General features: G+C 48.9%; 1 protein-coding gene and 1 long non-coding RNA gene across 7 annotated transcripts in view; one reads left to right on the top strand and one right to left on the bottom strand.

Annotated features, from left to right (window-relative positions):
- The window catches only part of PLPP5 (phospholipid phosphatase 5), an 88,043-nt gene extending 78,761 nt beyond the window's left edge, over positions 1-9,282 (top strand). For both annotated transcript variants that reach the window (XM_063931533.1, XM_063931534.1), the window contains exons 7-8: positions 6,462-6,632; positions 6,735-9,282. In XM_063931533.1, coding sequence (XP_063787603.1) covers positions 6,462-6,632; positions 6,735-6,904 — 341 coding nt within the window. In that variant the 3' untranslated portion in view covers positions 6,905-9,282. The remainder of the gene's footprint in view (positions 1-6,461; positions 6,633-6,734) is intronic.
- LOC134936484 (uncharacterized) overlaps positions 1-17,286 on the bottom strand; it is a 90,286-nt gene that overhangs the window by 36,180 nt on the left and 36,820 nt on the right. The window lies entirely within an intron of this gene.

Raw genomic sequence — 17,286 nt, 5'->3', positions numbered from 1 at the left:
CCCCCGTCTTGTACTGGTTTGCGCAAAGTAGAGAAACCTATCCTAGGGACCTTGTTTCTCCACACAAAGCGGAGCAACCATGAGTGGACTTGTGCCAAAACAGAGTCCGGAACTTTCACTGGCAGCGTCTGAAACAAATAAAGTAGGCGGGGGACAATGTTCATTTTCAGAGCTACAATACGTCCCAGCCAGGAGATAATTAATGATTGCCATTTATGGAGGTCGGCCTTAAGGTTTTTAAGCAATGGCGTGAAGTTTTCCTTATAAAAGTCTCCGTATCGGCGCGTAATAAAGATCCCCAAGTAACGGATTTTAGAAGCGCACCAGGAGAATTTAAAGTTGTTTTGCATGTGGGACAGTCGGGGAGGGGGAATGTGGAAGGGGAGAGCTTCCGTTTTGGACCAATTGACCTTGTAACCCGAAACATGTCCATATTCAGACAGGAGGTCAAAAAGGTTCGGCAAAGAAGTGTGTGGAGAGGAAAGCGATAGTAGGACATCATCCGCGAACAGGGAAATCTTGTAAACAGAGCCCCCCACCTCTAGCCCTCCAATGTCGGGCGAGGCTCGTATGCGGGCTGCCAATGGTTCTATTACTAAGGCAAAGATCAGGGGCGAGAGTGGGCAGCCCTGTCTGGTACCGTTGGAGATGTCCAGATGGTCCGACTGCACTCCATTCACAGATACTCTGGCGGACGGGCTCGAGTACAAGGCCTGGATTCCCGTGAGAAACTCCCCCTGGAAGCCAAAATGAGCAAGAGTTTCGAACAAAAAGGGCCAACCTATCCTGTCAAACGCTTTCTCCGCGTCCAGAGAAAGCAAAAGAGCAGGAGTGTGTGTGAGGTTGATGTGGTGAGCAAGGCTAACAACGCGCCTCGTGTTGTCTCGGGCCTGGAGGCCGGGGATAAATCCCACCTGATCATTATGGACAAGGTGGGGTAAAACACTGTTCAAGCGAAGGGCTAGGATTTTTGCGTATATCTTGATATCCGAATTAAGTAGCGAAATAGGTCTGAAGTTGGCGCAATTGGATGCGTCTTTGCCGTCCTTGGGAATAACTATAATCTTAGCCTCCAGAGCCGATTTAGAAAAAGAAGCTCCCTGTAAAACAGCGTTGAAGAGGGATGAAAGGTGGGGCATAAGCTGGGGGAGAAAAGTCTTGTAATAGGCGGCCGTAAAGCCGTCTGGGCCAGGTGCCTTGGTAAGTTTTAGGGTTTTAACCACTGTGGCAATTTCTTCATCGGAGATCTTTGAGTTTAATTCGGCCGCAACCGGTGGGCTCAGACAAGGCAGTTGGCAGTGGGATAGCAAGGTACGAATGGTCCCAAGAAAGTCCGGGCTCGATTGAGTGGGCCCATGGGCGTTGTACAATTTTTTGTAGAAGCGCGAAAAAGTTTCAGTGATACGTTTGGGATCAGCTGTTTTCGTACCTGGGGAAGACTGGATAGACATAACGTTGTTCCTTGCGAGTTTAGCTCGAAGCCTAGAGGCTAGTAGCCGATCAGCTTTATCCCCTTTTTCGTAAAAGGACTGATTGAGCCATTTCAAGCTGGTTTCTACCTTAGCCGTCAGGAGCATGTTTAGTTCCCCCTAGCCGTGGACAAGGACGAGAGATCTGCTTCGGACCCTGTTTGTTTGTGTTTCCGTGAGAGGGAAGCGACCAAGTCCGAGAGCTCCCGGATGCGTTTGGATCTGGCCCTCTTATTATAAGAGGAGGTACTGATCAAGCATCCACGTATTACCGCCTTGTGAGCGTCCCTCAATAACATAGGAGAAACAGACAGGGATGTATTTGTCTCAAAGTAATGGGAGATTTCAGCGGCTATGTGGGCTTTCGTTTGGGGATTAAGAAGGAGTCTGTCATTCAGCCTCCACACAGGGTGGCGGGCGGGAGGATGTGGACCCGGGACATCCACAGTAACCGGGCCGTGGTCTGACCACGTGCTAGGGTGAATGGAGGTGTCAAGGATACATTGAGCAGGCTCCGAGCTTAAAAATATCATGTCCAGTCTTGTGTAAACATCGTATATAGGGGAATAGTATGTGTAATCCTTAGCATTTGACTCTTTCACTCTCCAAGCATCGAAGAGAAGGTGTCGCGATAGCAGGAGATTCAAAGCAGCTGCATTGCGCGAGTGAGAGGAGCGCATAGATCTGGGCAGAGGTTTAGATCTGTCCAGGGCGCTATCCAGAGTTACATTAAAGTCCCCTCCCAAAACCACGTTACCGCGTCTATGCAGGGCTAAGAGACTATTTAGGGAGTGGAAGAAAGGGGCCTGAAGCTGATTTGGAGCATATATATTCAGGAATGTATAGGGGGAACCGTTTAACAACCCCACTAGCAGCAGGTATCTACCTTCAGGGTCCCTCCATATTTCTGAGGGGGTGAAATCCAGGTGGCTAGCAAAGAGTATAGAGACCCCCTTCTTCTTGCACATGGGGTCGCAAGCATGGAAAGTGTGTGGGAAGGATTTTGACCTAAGTTCTGGATGGGACTTACCCGAGAAGTGGGTCTCCTGTAGAAATATGATGTCGCCTCTAAGTTGTTTAAGGGACTGAAATAAGAGAGAACGTTTACGTGGGCTGTTCAAACCTTTCGTGTTCAGAGTAACTATTCTAAGAACCATGGTATAGAGGTGGAGCACTATTCATGCGGAAGCGCACCAGCGGGACCCCAGGAGAGAGAGGGGAGAGAAAAGGGGAGGAGACCAGAGAAAGAGGAGGAGAAAGAGTAGGAGAACAGAGGAAGAACAGGCATAGATTAGTACCAGTAACTAGAAGATATAGAAAATCCATTCTCACTTGTCGGACCCAAAGAGGAAGCGGACCCGCAGGTCCAGTTCGTCCGACGTCGACCTCGGAGGTCGAGTGGGGGGTGGATGAACCCAGCCGATCGGAGAGGAGACCGGGTCCTGTGTGTGAACAAAACCAATTTAAGTGTACACATTGCAGTTAGTAGGCAAATGGAGCTAACGGGGAAGGGAAAAGGGGAGGGGGAGGGAGGAGAGCAGGTTTAAAAGGAACTGAGGGTAAACATGGTATGGTGAATACAAAGCAACAGTAGTAACACACAAACCAATCTGAGGTAAGAAAAGAAGGTGCGGCCCAGTCGGGCCCCCCCGGGACAGGAGCCCTTGCGGTCAGCCGCGAAGAACCCCTGCCCCGGGGGCCCGAGAAGGCCCACCCACAATAAATTCAATAAGGCAATAAACGGTAAACATTAGTTATACAAAGGGCTCTGCGCCACATGGGAATTCTGGCGAAGTGCAACGAGCCCCCTTAAGTTCCGCTGAGGACCTGTGTGGGTATTATGTCCCTGTAAGGATATCAGCAGATGTGGAATCATGTATCTGGAGAGGTACGGGAAGCTGGTCCAACGGTGTTCCAATTTGAGGAAGGGGCTGCGAGGGGAGGGGAGGTGTTGACTGGGAGGGGGCTTTGGGAGGCGGCCGGAGGGCCGGAGATGTTCAGTTGACGGAGAAGCTGAAGGGCCTCGTCAGGGGACCTGGCAGAGAGGAATTTGCCATCCGCCCTGACTTGGAGGGCAAAGGGAAAGCCCCATCTATATCTGATATTGTTGTCTCTCAGGGTTTTGGTTATGTCCTTTAGTTCCCTTCTTCTGTTCAACGTAACCGGTGACAGGTCCTGGAAGATCAAAAGCTCGGAGCCTTCGAAAGAGGTGATCGGAGACCTCCGGGCTTTGGCGTAGACTTGGTCTTTAACAGCAAAGTAGTGAAAACGTAGAATCACATCTCTTGGTGTTTTAGCGTCTTGAGATTTAGGACGCAGAGCTCTGTGAGCCCTATCTAGGAGTAGCATGTCGTCCGGAACGGAGGGGGCCATTGATCGGAAGAGCGGAGCAGGTAATCCATGAGGTGGGTTTGTTCCACTGTCTCGGGGACGTTACGGATTCGGAGATTGTTCCGACGGCCTCTGTTGTCCAAATCTTCTTGTTTATCCGCTAGCAGCATAACGTCTATACGCATTTGAGACATCTCCTGTTCCGATTCTTGTTGGAAGGCGATGAGCTCCTCTTGTTTTCTTTCAATGGCATCAACTCTGGAGCCCAGGTTGTCCACGTCCGTTTTCAGACCTGAAATAGCCTCCTGCACCTCCGCACGAATTGATTTTTTAATATTGCGCATTTCGGACAGGAGCAGGGCGACGTCCGCTTTTGTGGCGGGGGTAGAGGAAGAGTCATCATCTGAATCTCGGTCAGAGGTGGGTGGAGGTGAGGATAGTTTCCTGGTGGAGGATGGGGTAGAATTCTTGAAGTAGCCCACCAGATTATGGGCGTTCGCCTTTTTCCCCCCTTTAGGCATAATGGTGGAGAGAGGAGAGGTAGATTGGTAGTCAACACCTGGATAGGTATGGGGGAGCTCCTATAGCATTAGAATCACACACGGGATCGGAGGTCTTACATAGCGAGATCACATGGTAGGCGGTTCACAGAGGATGACCCGGAGAGCCCGGCCGGGTGCGTTATAACGTGTAAGTGCATCTCTAAGCTCCAAAAGATTTGGGATCCTCAGATGGCTGATATTTTTATTAGGGTCACCCAAAGCACCGCAGCCGTTGTAAGTGTGGGTGGAAGGGATGGCGCCTGGAGGGTGCCCCGAGTGGTACCGGCGCTTATATGCACACGGTAGTTTATCAGATCCTTGCCTAGTTGCGTCTGAAGGGGGCAGCGTCACCCTCAATAGGGAGTATTTAGGGGGGAAGAAAGCGTGTGCAGGGAAGTGTTCTACCCCAGCAGCTGCGCAGTGAGATATCCCGTCGGTTTGCTGTGTGAAGCTGTGCAGCTAGTTGGGGGTTCAATGCTAATAGTGTATGCTTGGACCAAGTGGTCTAATTGCGTGGAGGTTCAGTTCAAGCGCGGTATAGTAAAGCAGGTGAGGGGATATGCGATCCCCCAGCCACAGGAACGTGGTCTCTACCACACTTTGCTGCAGTGTTGGGCTGTGTAGCGAGTATAATTTAATTTAATTTCCGGGGCCCAGGACAGGGGTTCTGAGGGTTGGGGAGTGCTGCTGTGATATATAACCCGCAGCACGGAGCCCCGCAGGGCATCTAGGGCCGTGCTGGGTCTTCTCCAAGATGGCCGCCGTGTACTCCGCAGTCCCGCCGGGCAGGTCGGCTTTTAACTTGATCCCCAGCCGTGGAGGCAAGTAGGGTCAGCGGGGAGGCCCGCCGGTTGAGTCGGGGGTTGAGGGCGAGGCAGGAAGCCCGATCCGCGGCAATCGCGGGCCCCGTCTGGCCGGCGGTGTGATCCAGGTCCCGGTCCGGAGGCAGCTGACAGGCTGCAACCCGCAGGAGTCCCAGGGGCTGCTCCCCGATTCCGCGGTCTGTGTCCGGCTCCCGTGAGGTGATCTATGTGGGTAGGGGCAGCGTGGAGGGAGGGGAGGGATCCCCAGTGGTGCGCCGGGAGGAACCAGCGAGAGACTCACCCGCTGCGTGAGGCCGCCGCCGCCAGCCGCTCCCAGTCCCGACGATGGCAGCGGGAACTCCGGGGCACGTCAGCTCGGGGGATATCGCCGCCTTCTAGCTTATTAACTTCACCGGGGTGTGAGGAGCACGTCTTCCCGGACTTCTCCGCCAGCAGGCCCGCACAGCTGCGTCTCCGTGCGGGGGGGAGAACCGTACTCCAGCCCCCGGCTTCTAATGGAGGGGAAGGCCGCAACCTGCGGGAACCCTTAAAAGGGCTCCCCGGCTCCGCAACCGAAACACCCCCCGCCCCTGGTGACAAAGGGAGCAGGTAACACGGTTTGTGGGCTTATGCAGTCCGGTAAAGCACTTTTACACGGAGGTAAATGAATAGGGCAGCAGGAGCTCATATCGATCCTTGGATACTTTTGTTTACTTCCACCATGGATGTACCATTTACCTTGCTGCAGGCTATGGAGGCGTAGCCCAAATATTACCCCAGGTTTGTTAGACCCAGTGTTGTGAGAATTTGCAGGCTAGCGCAGATTGTGTTTGTATCAGTTGGATCGCAAGGTCCTTCCTCATTCAACCATTCTACAGGAATAATGATCTCTAGCCAGTACTGTATCATACACACTGTCCTAGGACTTGAATTGTTCTACTTTCTCCAGTTCACATGCAACTTCTGGCCAAGGGTATGGAGTTGGCTGGGGCACAGGTATTATTGGTTCTGCTCAATAGAGGAGACTGCTAATGGGAAGGGGGATCCTCTATCTATTTCTCACTACCCCTTTGTGTCTAACTGCTGTAAGTTGGACAAAGCAATACTAAAAAATAATCATAAGTAAAAATAGACATAAAGACCTAAAGGCTGGAGTACCGCCTCCACTTGAACCAGTTATCTATACATAGGCAATATGTACTGTATCCCACTATGAAGTGTTCTAAGTTATTTGGATTCTCCTCCATATCTCTGAAAAGCTGCCATCCAACTCTATTCTTAGCCTTTCCCCCCCACCCCCTCACTCTCTCAACCAGTTGCCTTTGCCGGGCTGGGCTTCACCGCTCTGTATATAGCTGGGAAGCTTGGAAGCTTTTCCCCCAGTGGTCGTGGACATTCCTGGAGACTGTGCACTTTCCTGTTTCCCCTGCTCTGTGCTGTAGCCATCGCACTGTCCCGCACCTGCGACTACAAGCATCACTGGCAAGGTGAGCATGCGGATCTGCTGGTATAAAGTGGTGGGTTAGTGTCATTATTGCAAAGCATGCCACGTTTTATGGTAACTGTACAAGGATTTCTTTCTCTTGCAGATGTGTGTGTTGGTGCTATTATTGGACTGTTTTTCGCCTGCCTTTGCTACAGACAGTATTACCCCCCACTGACCGACAGAGACTGTCACCAACCCTACAGGAGCAAGGGACGAGTTTCTGGGGCTCAGGAGAGGAAGCTGAGTACTGCAGGGTACAGTCTGGATGTGTAACCACACAAAGGGATAGAGATGACTTTACATTCCTTATATATGGACTTTTAATCTTCTGCCACAATGCATGGCAGCCGCCTCTTATAGCACCGAGGTAACGTCTGCTTTCTCAGGAGCATATAATGGTTTTTATTAGTAGTGTTAATATTGTCACACTGGACTGAATCAAGTTGTGTGACTCACTTGAAGGACATAACCTGTGACTGGGCCAAGCTATAGTCTCTATAGCAGTACCGGATAGTAGTGTTGAGTTTGGTTGCCTAGTTAGGTGCTATCTGCATTGGGGGAAACGTAGCATTCCAGTGCTAAGAAACCATGCATATTTTATAACATGTCGTTACACAGTGTTGGAATTCTATTTAACCTGACGGCAGGATAAGATCACTAAATACTGAATGTGTCTCTTGCTCCTCTCTGCTTTCAGGCCATGGAGGTGTGCACAGAACTGTAGGTACTGTAATTGCTGTTATGGGCACCGCACACTCCACACAAAGCTGCCAGTGCATAACTGAATTTGCCCTGCGTTGTCCAATGATCTTCTCATTTCAAGAAAGGGTAGACTTAGTGTTGGTTATACGTGATGTCCTTGCTGCTGAAAAGATCATACAGTGCTGAGGAAAAAATAAATAAATAAATTATATATATATATATATATATATATATATATATATAAATGTCCAGTAATCTGACTGCAGATTAAGATGGCCATACAGATTTCAGACAGGCAGCCAATGTTAGTGTATGTGACTTGCTAAACACCTACAATATCCTTAAACGGGATGTAGTTATGTGACTGGAGGTCACATTACCTCCCGCTATATCCCGCACCCTCACAATCCCGACGGTTGGCATGCAGACCAGCAGGGACTAACCGAGCCCGCAGAGTGGTGAGCGTAGCGAGCCCGCAAGGGGCTTGCTATGCTCGCTCCCCCCTCCGCCAGCATTCTGCGCCCAGGATCCCGGCTTCGGGATGCTGACTGCCGGGATCCCGATACACACCCTCCTTAAACAGTCCAATTATCTGATGGTTTATCAGATAGGGTAGATGTATTAAGCCTGGAGAAGTGATAAAGTGGAAGGTGATAACGCACCAGCCAGTCTGCTCCTAACTGTCATTTATTCAAACCCAGCCTGTAACATGGCCGTTCAGAGCTGATGCGTTATCACTTTTCACTTTATCACTTCTCCAGGCTTAATACATCTGCCCCAGAGAGATATCTAAGCATAAATGATCACATTGATCGTCAATACTGTAGGATTTCTCATATCTGGTCATCACCAGACAGTATTATCCTAACGCAGAGGTTCCCAAACGCGGTCCTCAAGGCACCCCAGCAGTCCAGGATTTAGGTATATCCATGGCTCAGCACAGATGGTTAAATCAAATTGACTAAGGTGCTAATTAAGTCACCTGTGTCCAAGCATGGATACATTTAAAACCAGGACCGTTGGGGTGCCTTGAGGACTGAGTTTGGGAACCTCTGCCCTAACGTTTTCCTCATATGGGTACCCTATCACGCTTTGTAAATGTGGGGTCACTCACATATGTAAGAAAGGAGTCCCCTCTTTCAAACTATGTGGCCCCCTTAGCAGCTATTATCTAGTGATCTCCTGAACATATAGCCCAGCGTGAGAAAATATATAGCGTTCCATAGATAGAAAGCTATTTTCTCTCCAATGCTGGCACACACAAACCCTGGACACCCTGATTTGAAAGAGGGGAGTCTCCTCTCTCAAACAATGTGCATCTCTAGTGGTTACTGCCTGATCACTAGACAATATCTGAAACGGTATACAAAATATAAAATTTCCCATATACTGAGGTATAGAAGGCCATATCCCCCCCCCCCAGTCTTGCACAAATAAAAAAAGTGATAACTCCTTCAATGGGGTCAATCCAATTGTGTGCGAGTTTCTCTCACACGTAAGTCATCGCAGCAGTAGCTACACTTTACGGTGGCCTGAACTCGCACAAAAGTGCTCGCTGCCCCATAGGGCTAAGAGCAATTTTGTGCAAATTCGGGCACAAATCAGGCTGCAAGTTCTGGTGTCACTGCCGGCATTGAAAAGCAACAGCAACTCGCACCCACTGCATGTAATTGGATGGACCCCAATGTGTTAGGTTATCTTGTTTCTAAACTGACTTTTTGGGCTACTACATTCTTCTTACACATATGAAGTGTTAACTGATACTGTGAAAATGTGTATGTGAGGGGGGAGCAATTTTCAAGCAAAGTGTAGAGTTTCTTTGATAAAACCTACACAGAAAATCCTGCTTTTTACTGTTTTGGAAAGGTGAGTTATTGGCAAAACAAAAACTACAAAGTGTTTTTGAGGTACTTGTAACACCGTAATAAAAAATTTGCTTTATATTGAAATTTGAAGAAACAAAATACAGGTTGTGCTTTTTTTTTTGTATGATTTAGAATAAGTAAAGTCTAATGGTAATTCTTCTCCATTCCCTCCATGGCAGCAATTACTCTGGGATTGCATCCCATCCTCCTATGTTTAAACTAATGTACGTAGCGCCTAATTCAGGTTTGATCGCAAAACGCGATCCAACAGCAAAAATTGCTAACATTTTCTGCGGGGGCCACAGAAAATGTGATTTGCTTCTGTCAATCAGGCAGAGGCATTGGTGGGAGGGGTGCAATGCTCTGTTTCCTACACGGAGCGTTGCGGGTGTGGTGCCGGCGAAACGGGTGGGTTAGACAAATGTATTTATTATTATTTATTTATTACTAGTTATTTATATAGCGCACACATATTCCGCAGCGCTTTACAGAGAATATTTGCCCATTCACATCAGTCCCTGCCCCAGTGGAGCTTATAATCTAGATTCCATATCACATGTACACGCACACACATTCACAAGGGTTAATTTAATTGGGAGCCATTTAACCTACCAGTATATTTTTGGAGTGTGGGAGGAAACCAGAGTACCCGGAGGAAACCCATGCAAGCACAGGGGGAACATACAAACTCCACACAGTTAGGGCCATGGTAGGAATCGAACCCATGACCTCAGTGCTGTGAGACAGTAATGCTAACCATTACACCATCCGCACTGCCCCCGTACAAATGGGGCGTGATCGCGGCGGCTGTGTGATGTCACGTAGCCGCCATGATCAGAAAGATGGCGGCAGGCGCCGTCAGGAGACAATGTTAATTTCTGCTATTAAGCAGAATTTGCGAGGGGATAGGCCCCCAGCATGCGTTCAGAAGCATTGCAAATTCTGCTAATTAGCAGAATTTGCAATCCTTACTGAATTAGGCCCTTAATCCAGCTCCCTCCTCTTCCCCTCTCGTCTTTTTCCTGTCTCCTTGTAAAGACTAGTGTAGGGAAGTTTGAAGTTTTTGATCACAGGACTTACCCCATATTTTATGCCCATGTGCCTTCCGGAGCAGCGGTCTCTGGTTGGTGTGGCACCCCGGGGTTATTACTGAGTATTTGAAGGCAGGTTGGAATGAGTCCGGCTCACCAGAGGACTCGCAAACAGCCTCCTGTTTATGCGCCTCAATGAGCCGCAGTCTGAGGCAGTGGTGGTACCCCTGGGATAGCACTTTGTGTTTTGTAGGTCCTTGAGTCGAGTACAGTGCATGTCGGAAGAGGACCATGCATTTGAAAAAAGGAGCTGCCTTTGACCCTCTGTATAAGCAGTGTAGCAATGTATGGTACTGCTTTCTGTGGATATAGCAAAGTGGAATAAACCCATGTTGACCTATTGTCCCTGTCGACCTTCCATGGTAGACCTAAGTTGAGTCGACCCAACCCCCTTTAGCTAATGACACACTATACAATTATCTGAGAGAGGAGAGAATAGGGGGGTGGCCCAAATGTTTTTTTGTTTTCAATGCCCGCTGTCCGGTCCTACGGCAGGCATTCGGAGCCCCGCCCCCTTGTAGCTGTATACCCCGATTCGGGGGTTGGAGCAGAGGGGGCGGAGCTAATATGAGATCTTTTTACAGAATCACGATATATTGGCTAATGGGCCTAATGGTGAACTGTGTCCCTGGCTCCCAGCAATATCTCCTGGCTGTGGCATCCATCCATTCCTCACCCCTTTCCTCAGGGCAGGCTTCCGTGTAAGTGTGTGCACAGTTTGTGCTCTATCTGTGTATACTGTATGTATGTGCATATGTTCTATTAGTGTATACAGTATGTATGTGTGTATATTTTCTATGTGTGTATGTGTTTTATGTGTATGTTATGTATTTGTGTGTATGAGATCTATGTAATGTGTATCTGTGTATATATATATATGTGTGTGTGTAATATATATATATATATATATATATATATATATATATATATATATATATATATATTAAACAGAAAATAAAACAAACACCAAAAGAAAATACCTTGCCTGTCCGGCACTAACTAAACACAAGACGTTCCTAACTATCACTAAATAAAAAATAAGAATTTACTCACCGGTAATTCTATTTCTCGTAGTCCGTAGTGGATGCTGGGAACTCCGTAAGGACCATGGGGAATAGCGGGCTCCGAAGGAGGCTGGGCACTCTAGAAAGATCTTAGACTACCTGGTGTGCACTGGCTCCTCCCACTATGACCCTCCTCCAAGCCTCAGTTAGGTACTGTGCCCGGACGAGCGTACACAATAAGGAAGGATTTTGAATCCCGGGTAATACTCATACCAGCCACACCAATCACACCGTACAACTCGTGATATGAAACACAGTTAACAGCATGAAACAATAGAGCCTCTCAACAGATGGCTCAACAATAACCCGATTTAGTTAACAATAACTATGTACAAGTATTGCAGATAAACCGCACTTGGGATGGGCGCCCAGCATCCACTACGGACTACGAGAAATAGAATTACCGGTAAGTAAATTCTTATTTTCTCTGACGTCCTAGTGGATGCTGGGAACTCCGTAAGGACCATGGGGATTATACCAAAGCTCCCAAACGGGCGGGAGAGTGCGGATGACTCTGCAGCACCGAATGAGAGAACTCTCCTCCTCAGCCAGGGTATCAAATTTATAGAATTTTGCAAACGTGTTTGCCCCTGACCAAGTAGCAGCTCGGCAAAGTTGTAAAGCCGAGACCCCTCGGGCAGCCGCCCAAGATGAGCCCACCTTCCTTGTGGAATGGGCATTGACAGATTTTGGCTGTGGCAGGCCTGCCACAGTATGTGCAAGCTGAATTGTACTACAAATCCAACGAGCAATAGTCTGCTTAGAAGCAGGAGCACCCAGCTTGTTGGGTGCATACAGGATAAACAGCGAGTCAGATTTTCTGACTCCAGCCGTTCTGGAAACATATATTTTCAGTGCCCTGACAACGTCTAGCAACTTGGAGTCCTCCAAGTCCCTAGTAGCCGCAGGCACCACAATAGGCTGGTTCAGGTGAAACGCTGACACCACCTTTGGGAGAAACTGGGGACGAGTCCTCAATTCTGCCCTATCCATATGGAAAATCAAATAAGGGCTTTTACAAGACAAAGCCGCCAATTCTGATACTCGCCTGGCAGAAGCCAAGGCCAATAACATAACCACCTTCCACGTGAGATATTTCAGATCCACGGTTTTTAGTGGTTCAAACCAATGTGATTTTAAGAAACTCAACACCACGTTGAGATCCCAAGGTGCCACGGGGGGCACAAACGGGGGCTGAATATGCAGCACTCCTTTAACAAATGTCTGAACTTCAGGTACTGAAGCTAGTTCTTTTTGAAAGAAAATTGACAGAGCCGAGATCTGTACCTTAATGGAGCCCAGTTTTAGGCCCATATTCACTCCTGCTTGCAGGAAATGCAGAAATCGACCTAGTTGAAATTCTTCCGTTGGGGCCTTTTCGGCCTCACACCATGCAACATACCTCCGCCATATGCGGTGATAATGAGTTGCTGTGACCTCTTTCCTGGCTTTAATAAGCGTAGGAATGACTTCCTCCGGAATGCCCTTTTCCTTCAGGATCCGGCGTTCAACCGCCATGCCGTCAAACGCAGCCGCGGTAAGTCTTGGAACAGACAGGGGCCCTGCTGCAGCAGGTCTTGTCTGAGCGGCAGAGACCACGGGTCCTCTGAGATCATCTCTTGAAGTTCCGGGTACCACGCTCTTCTCGGCCAATCCGGAACGACGAGAATTGTGTTTACTCCTCGCTTTCTTATTATTCTCAATACCTTTGGTATGAGAGGTAGAGGAGGGAACACATAAACTGACCGGTACACCCACGGTGTCACTAGAGCGTCCACAGCTATCGCCTGAGGGTCTCTTGACCTGGCGCAATACTTCTCTAGTTTTTTGTTTAGGCGGGACGCCATCATGTCCACCTGTGGACGACCCCATTGATTTACAATAATTTGGAAGACTTCTGGATGAAGTCCCCACTCTCCCGGGTGGAGGTCGTGCCTGCTGAGAAAGTCTGCTTCCCAGTTGTCCACTCCCGGGATGAACACTGCTGACAGTGCTAGTACATGATTCTCCGCCCATCGGAGAATTTTTGTGGCTTCTGCCATCGCCGTCCTGCTTCTTGTGCCGCCCTGTCGATTCACATGGGCGACTGCCGTGATGTTGTCTGACTGGATCAGCACCGGCTGGTGTAGGAGCAGGGATTTTGCTTGACTTAGGGCATTGTAAATGGCCCTTAGTTCCAGAATATTTATGTGAAGGGCAGTCTCCTGACTTGACCATAGTCCTTGGAAATTTCTTCCCTTTGTGACTGCCCCCCAGCCTCGTAGGCTGGCATCCGTGGTCACCAGGACCCAGTCCTGTATGCCGAATCTGCGGCCCTCCAGAAGATGAGCACTGTGCAGCCACCACAGAAGAGACACCCTGGTTCGTGGAGACAGGGTTATTAAACGATGCATCTGAAGATGCGATCGGGACCACTTGTCCAACAGGTCCCACTGAAAAATTCTGGCATGGAACCTGCCGAATGGAATTGCTTCGTAAGAAGCTACCATCTTTCCCAGGACCCGCGTACAGTGATGCACCGATACCTGTTTTGGTTTTAGGAGGTCTCTGACTAGAGAAGACAACTCCCTGGCTTTCTCCTCCGGGAGAAACATTTTTTTCTGTGCCGTGTCCAGAATCATTCCCAGGAACATTAGACGTGTCGTGGGGACCAGCTGTGACTTTGGGATATTCAGAATCCAGCCGTGCTGGCTCAGCACTTCCTGAGATACTCCCACTAACAACTGTTCCTTGGATCGTGCCTTTATTAGGAGATCGTCCAAGTATGGGATAATTAGAACTCCCTTTTTTCGAAGGAGTATCATCATTTCCGCCATAACCTTGGTAAATACCCTCGGTGCCGTGGAGAGTCCAAACGGCAGCGTCTGGAATTGGTAATGGCAATCCTGTACCACAAATCTGAGGTACTCCTGGTGAGAATTGTAAATGGGGACATGCAGGTAAGCATCCTTGATGTCCAGGGATACCATGTAATCCCCCTCGTCCAGGCTTGCAATAACCGCCCTGAGCGATTCCATCTTGAACTTGAATTTTTTTATGTATGTGTTCAAGGATTTCAAATTTAAAATGGGTCTCACCGAACCGTCCGGTTTCGGCACCACAAATAGTGTGGAATAGTAACCCCGGCCTTGTTGAAGTAGGGGTACCTTGATTATCACCTGCTGGGAATACAGCTTGTGAATCGCTGCTAGCACCGCCTCCCTGTCTGAGGGAGCAATCGGCTCAGTATCCGTGTCGACATCTACTTGTGCCACCTGAGATAGCGGGCGTTTCAGAGCCCCTGATGACTTTTGAGACACCTGGACAGGCACGAGCTGAAGACTCGGCTGTCCCACAGTCGGCATGTCGTCAAATTTTTTATGTAAGGAGTCTATACGTGCACTCATTTCCTGCCATAATACCATCCACTCAGGTGTCTGACCCCCAGGGGGTGACATCCCTGCTAAAGGCATCTGCTCCCCCTCCACATCATTATCCTCCTCAAACATGTCGACACAGCCGTACCGACACACTCCACACACACAGGGAATGCTCAAACAGAGGACAGGACCCACAAAAGCCCTTTGGGGGGACAGAGTAAGAGTATGCCAGCACACACCAGAGCGCTATATATATACAGGGACTAACTGAGTTATGTCCCTAATAGCTGCTTTTCAAATATAATATGCTGTATACAGTGGCAATTTTAATGCCCCCCCTCTCTTTTCCCTCTTACTGTACTGTAGAATTGCAGGGAAGAGCCAGGGAGCTTCCTTCCAGCGGAGCTGTGAGGGAAAAATGGCGCCAGTGTGCTGAGGAGATAGGCTCCGCACCTTTTTCACGGCGTATTCTCCCGCTTTTTATGGGATTCTGGCAGGGGTATTTACCTCATATATAGCCCCAGGGGCTATATATTGAGGTATTTTAGCCAGCCAAGGTGTTTTTATTGCTGCCTCAGGGCGCCCCCCCCCCAGCGCCCTGCACCCTCAGTGACCGGAGTGTGAAGTGTGTATGAGGAGCAATGGCGCACAGCTGCAGTGCTGTGCGCTACCTTGGTGAAGACAGGATGTCTTCATGCCGCCAATTTTCCGGTCCATCTTCTTGCTTCTGGCTCTGTAAGGGGGACAGCGGCGCGGCTCCGGGACCGAACATCAAGGCTGGGCCTGCGGTCGATCCCTCTGGAGCTAATGGTGTCCAGTAGCCTAAGAAGCCCAATCCGGCTGCAAGCAGGCGAGTTCGCTTCTTCTCCCCTTAGTCCCTCGCTGCAGTGAGCCTGTTGCCAGCAGGTCTCACTGAAAATAACAAATTCTAAGACTATAACTTTCTAAGAGCTCAGGAGAGCCCCTAGTGTGCATCCAACCTCGGCCGGGCACGAAATCTAACTGAGGCTTGGAGGAGGGTCATAGTGGGAGGAGCCAGTGCACACCAGGTAGTCTAAGATCTTTCTAGAGTGCCCAGCCTCCTTCGGAGCCCGCTATTCCCCATGGTCCTTACGGAGTTCCCAGCATCCACTAGGACGTCAGAGAAACACAGGGTTCTCCAGTAAACGCTGTACAGCTCACTTCTATAAAGCGTGTTTCTCTCTTCAGAGAGTCTCCAGTCTCCCCAGGCAGTCTGCCCACACTAATCAGGCCAGCAGCTCTATAACACTTACACAGCTGAAAGCCTGATTAGCCTTCTGTGAGGCCAAAGACCCAAACTGGGCCCAATGTCTGGAACTTGCCCCATCTCTCTTTCAGGGCCCTTATCCAGCTTTTCCAACAAACTGAAAAGGTTCTGACAAAACAAAACATTTTCATAGAAGTTTTCATTCTTCTAATACATGTAAGACAAGAACCTGGGACAAACATACCTGCCCTCAAACACTATTCCAGTGTTCTTGTCACAAAATATATATATATATATATATATATATATATATAGAGAGAGAGAGAGATGGATATACAAATTGATTGGCCGGCACTCCCTCTCCTTAATCAGCAGCCGTGGTGCTCTTTTTTTTAAATTCAATATTTTTTATTGAGATTTTCAATTTTGCTTTAACACTTCACACATACAACACACAAACAGTGTCCACACCCAACATGTGTGGAGACAACAGTACATGTATGCAGTTTATAGTATATTTAGTAAACATTATTACCCATATAGCTTAGATTCACATAGCAACGGTGTCTTAGCTCAACACATCCTAAACATAACAGTTCCCTTAAGCTTATACACACATCAGAATTGCCACATTATGTTACAAATATCATAGCAAGGCAAGACCGGCCGCGGAGACTCCCCGCCCACACAACATCCCATACTAACACCCTGGGAAGAACCCGGGTCTAGCTATATCTCTCTTTGTAATATTTAGAGTCCATCCATCTACTCCATATTGTGGACCATTTCTTCTCCACCTTCCTAGCCAGAAACACAAATCTTTCATGCGCAATTGTTTCATTGACCAAGGATATCCAAGCCCCAGATGTCGGGGCCTCACTGGCCAGCCATAGCCGGGCAATACAGACTCTAGCTAAAGCGCATAGGTTAATAACATATCGCCTACTAGGTGGGTCTAAGGCTTCCTCGTCCACAATCAACAATGTACAAAGCGCAGGAGTACACACGAAGGAGGGAATACCTGTGTCGCACAAGATCCGTATTACCGCCGTCCAAAACACAGACACGCCAGGACACACCCACAGTAAATGCCAGAAGTCGGCATCCACGGCTCCACATCTAGGGCATTGCGAGTTGTGAGCACCCCCGATATGTGCCAATCTCACCGGGGTCATATACACCCTGTGTAGAATGTACAGTTGTATTTGCTGATATCTAACAGAGGAAGTGGAGATCCGATGGGCCCCTATGGCAGTATTCCATGCATCATCTGATAGCAAGCCCACATCCGATTCCCACCTACCTCGAAGGGCCGTGAGAGGGTCACTGTGGTGCATTAGCAGGAT

The sequence above is a fragment of the Pseudophryne corroboree genome, chromosome 6 (genome assembly GCF_028390025.1).
Source record: "Pseudophryne corroboree isolate aPseCor3 chromosome 6, aPseCor3.hap2, whole genome shotgun sequence".
Taxonomy (NCBI): domain Eukaryota; kingdom Metazoa; phylum Chordata; class Amphibia; order Anura; family Myobatrachidae; genus Pseudophryne; species Pseudophryne corroboree.
The sequence above is the reverse complement of the archived record's forward strand: the minus strand, read 5'-3'. Positions and strand labels throughout refer to the sequence as shown.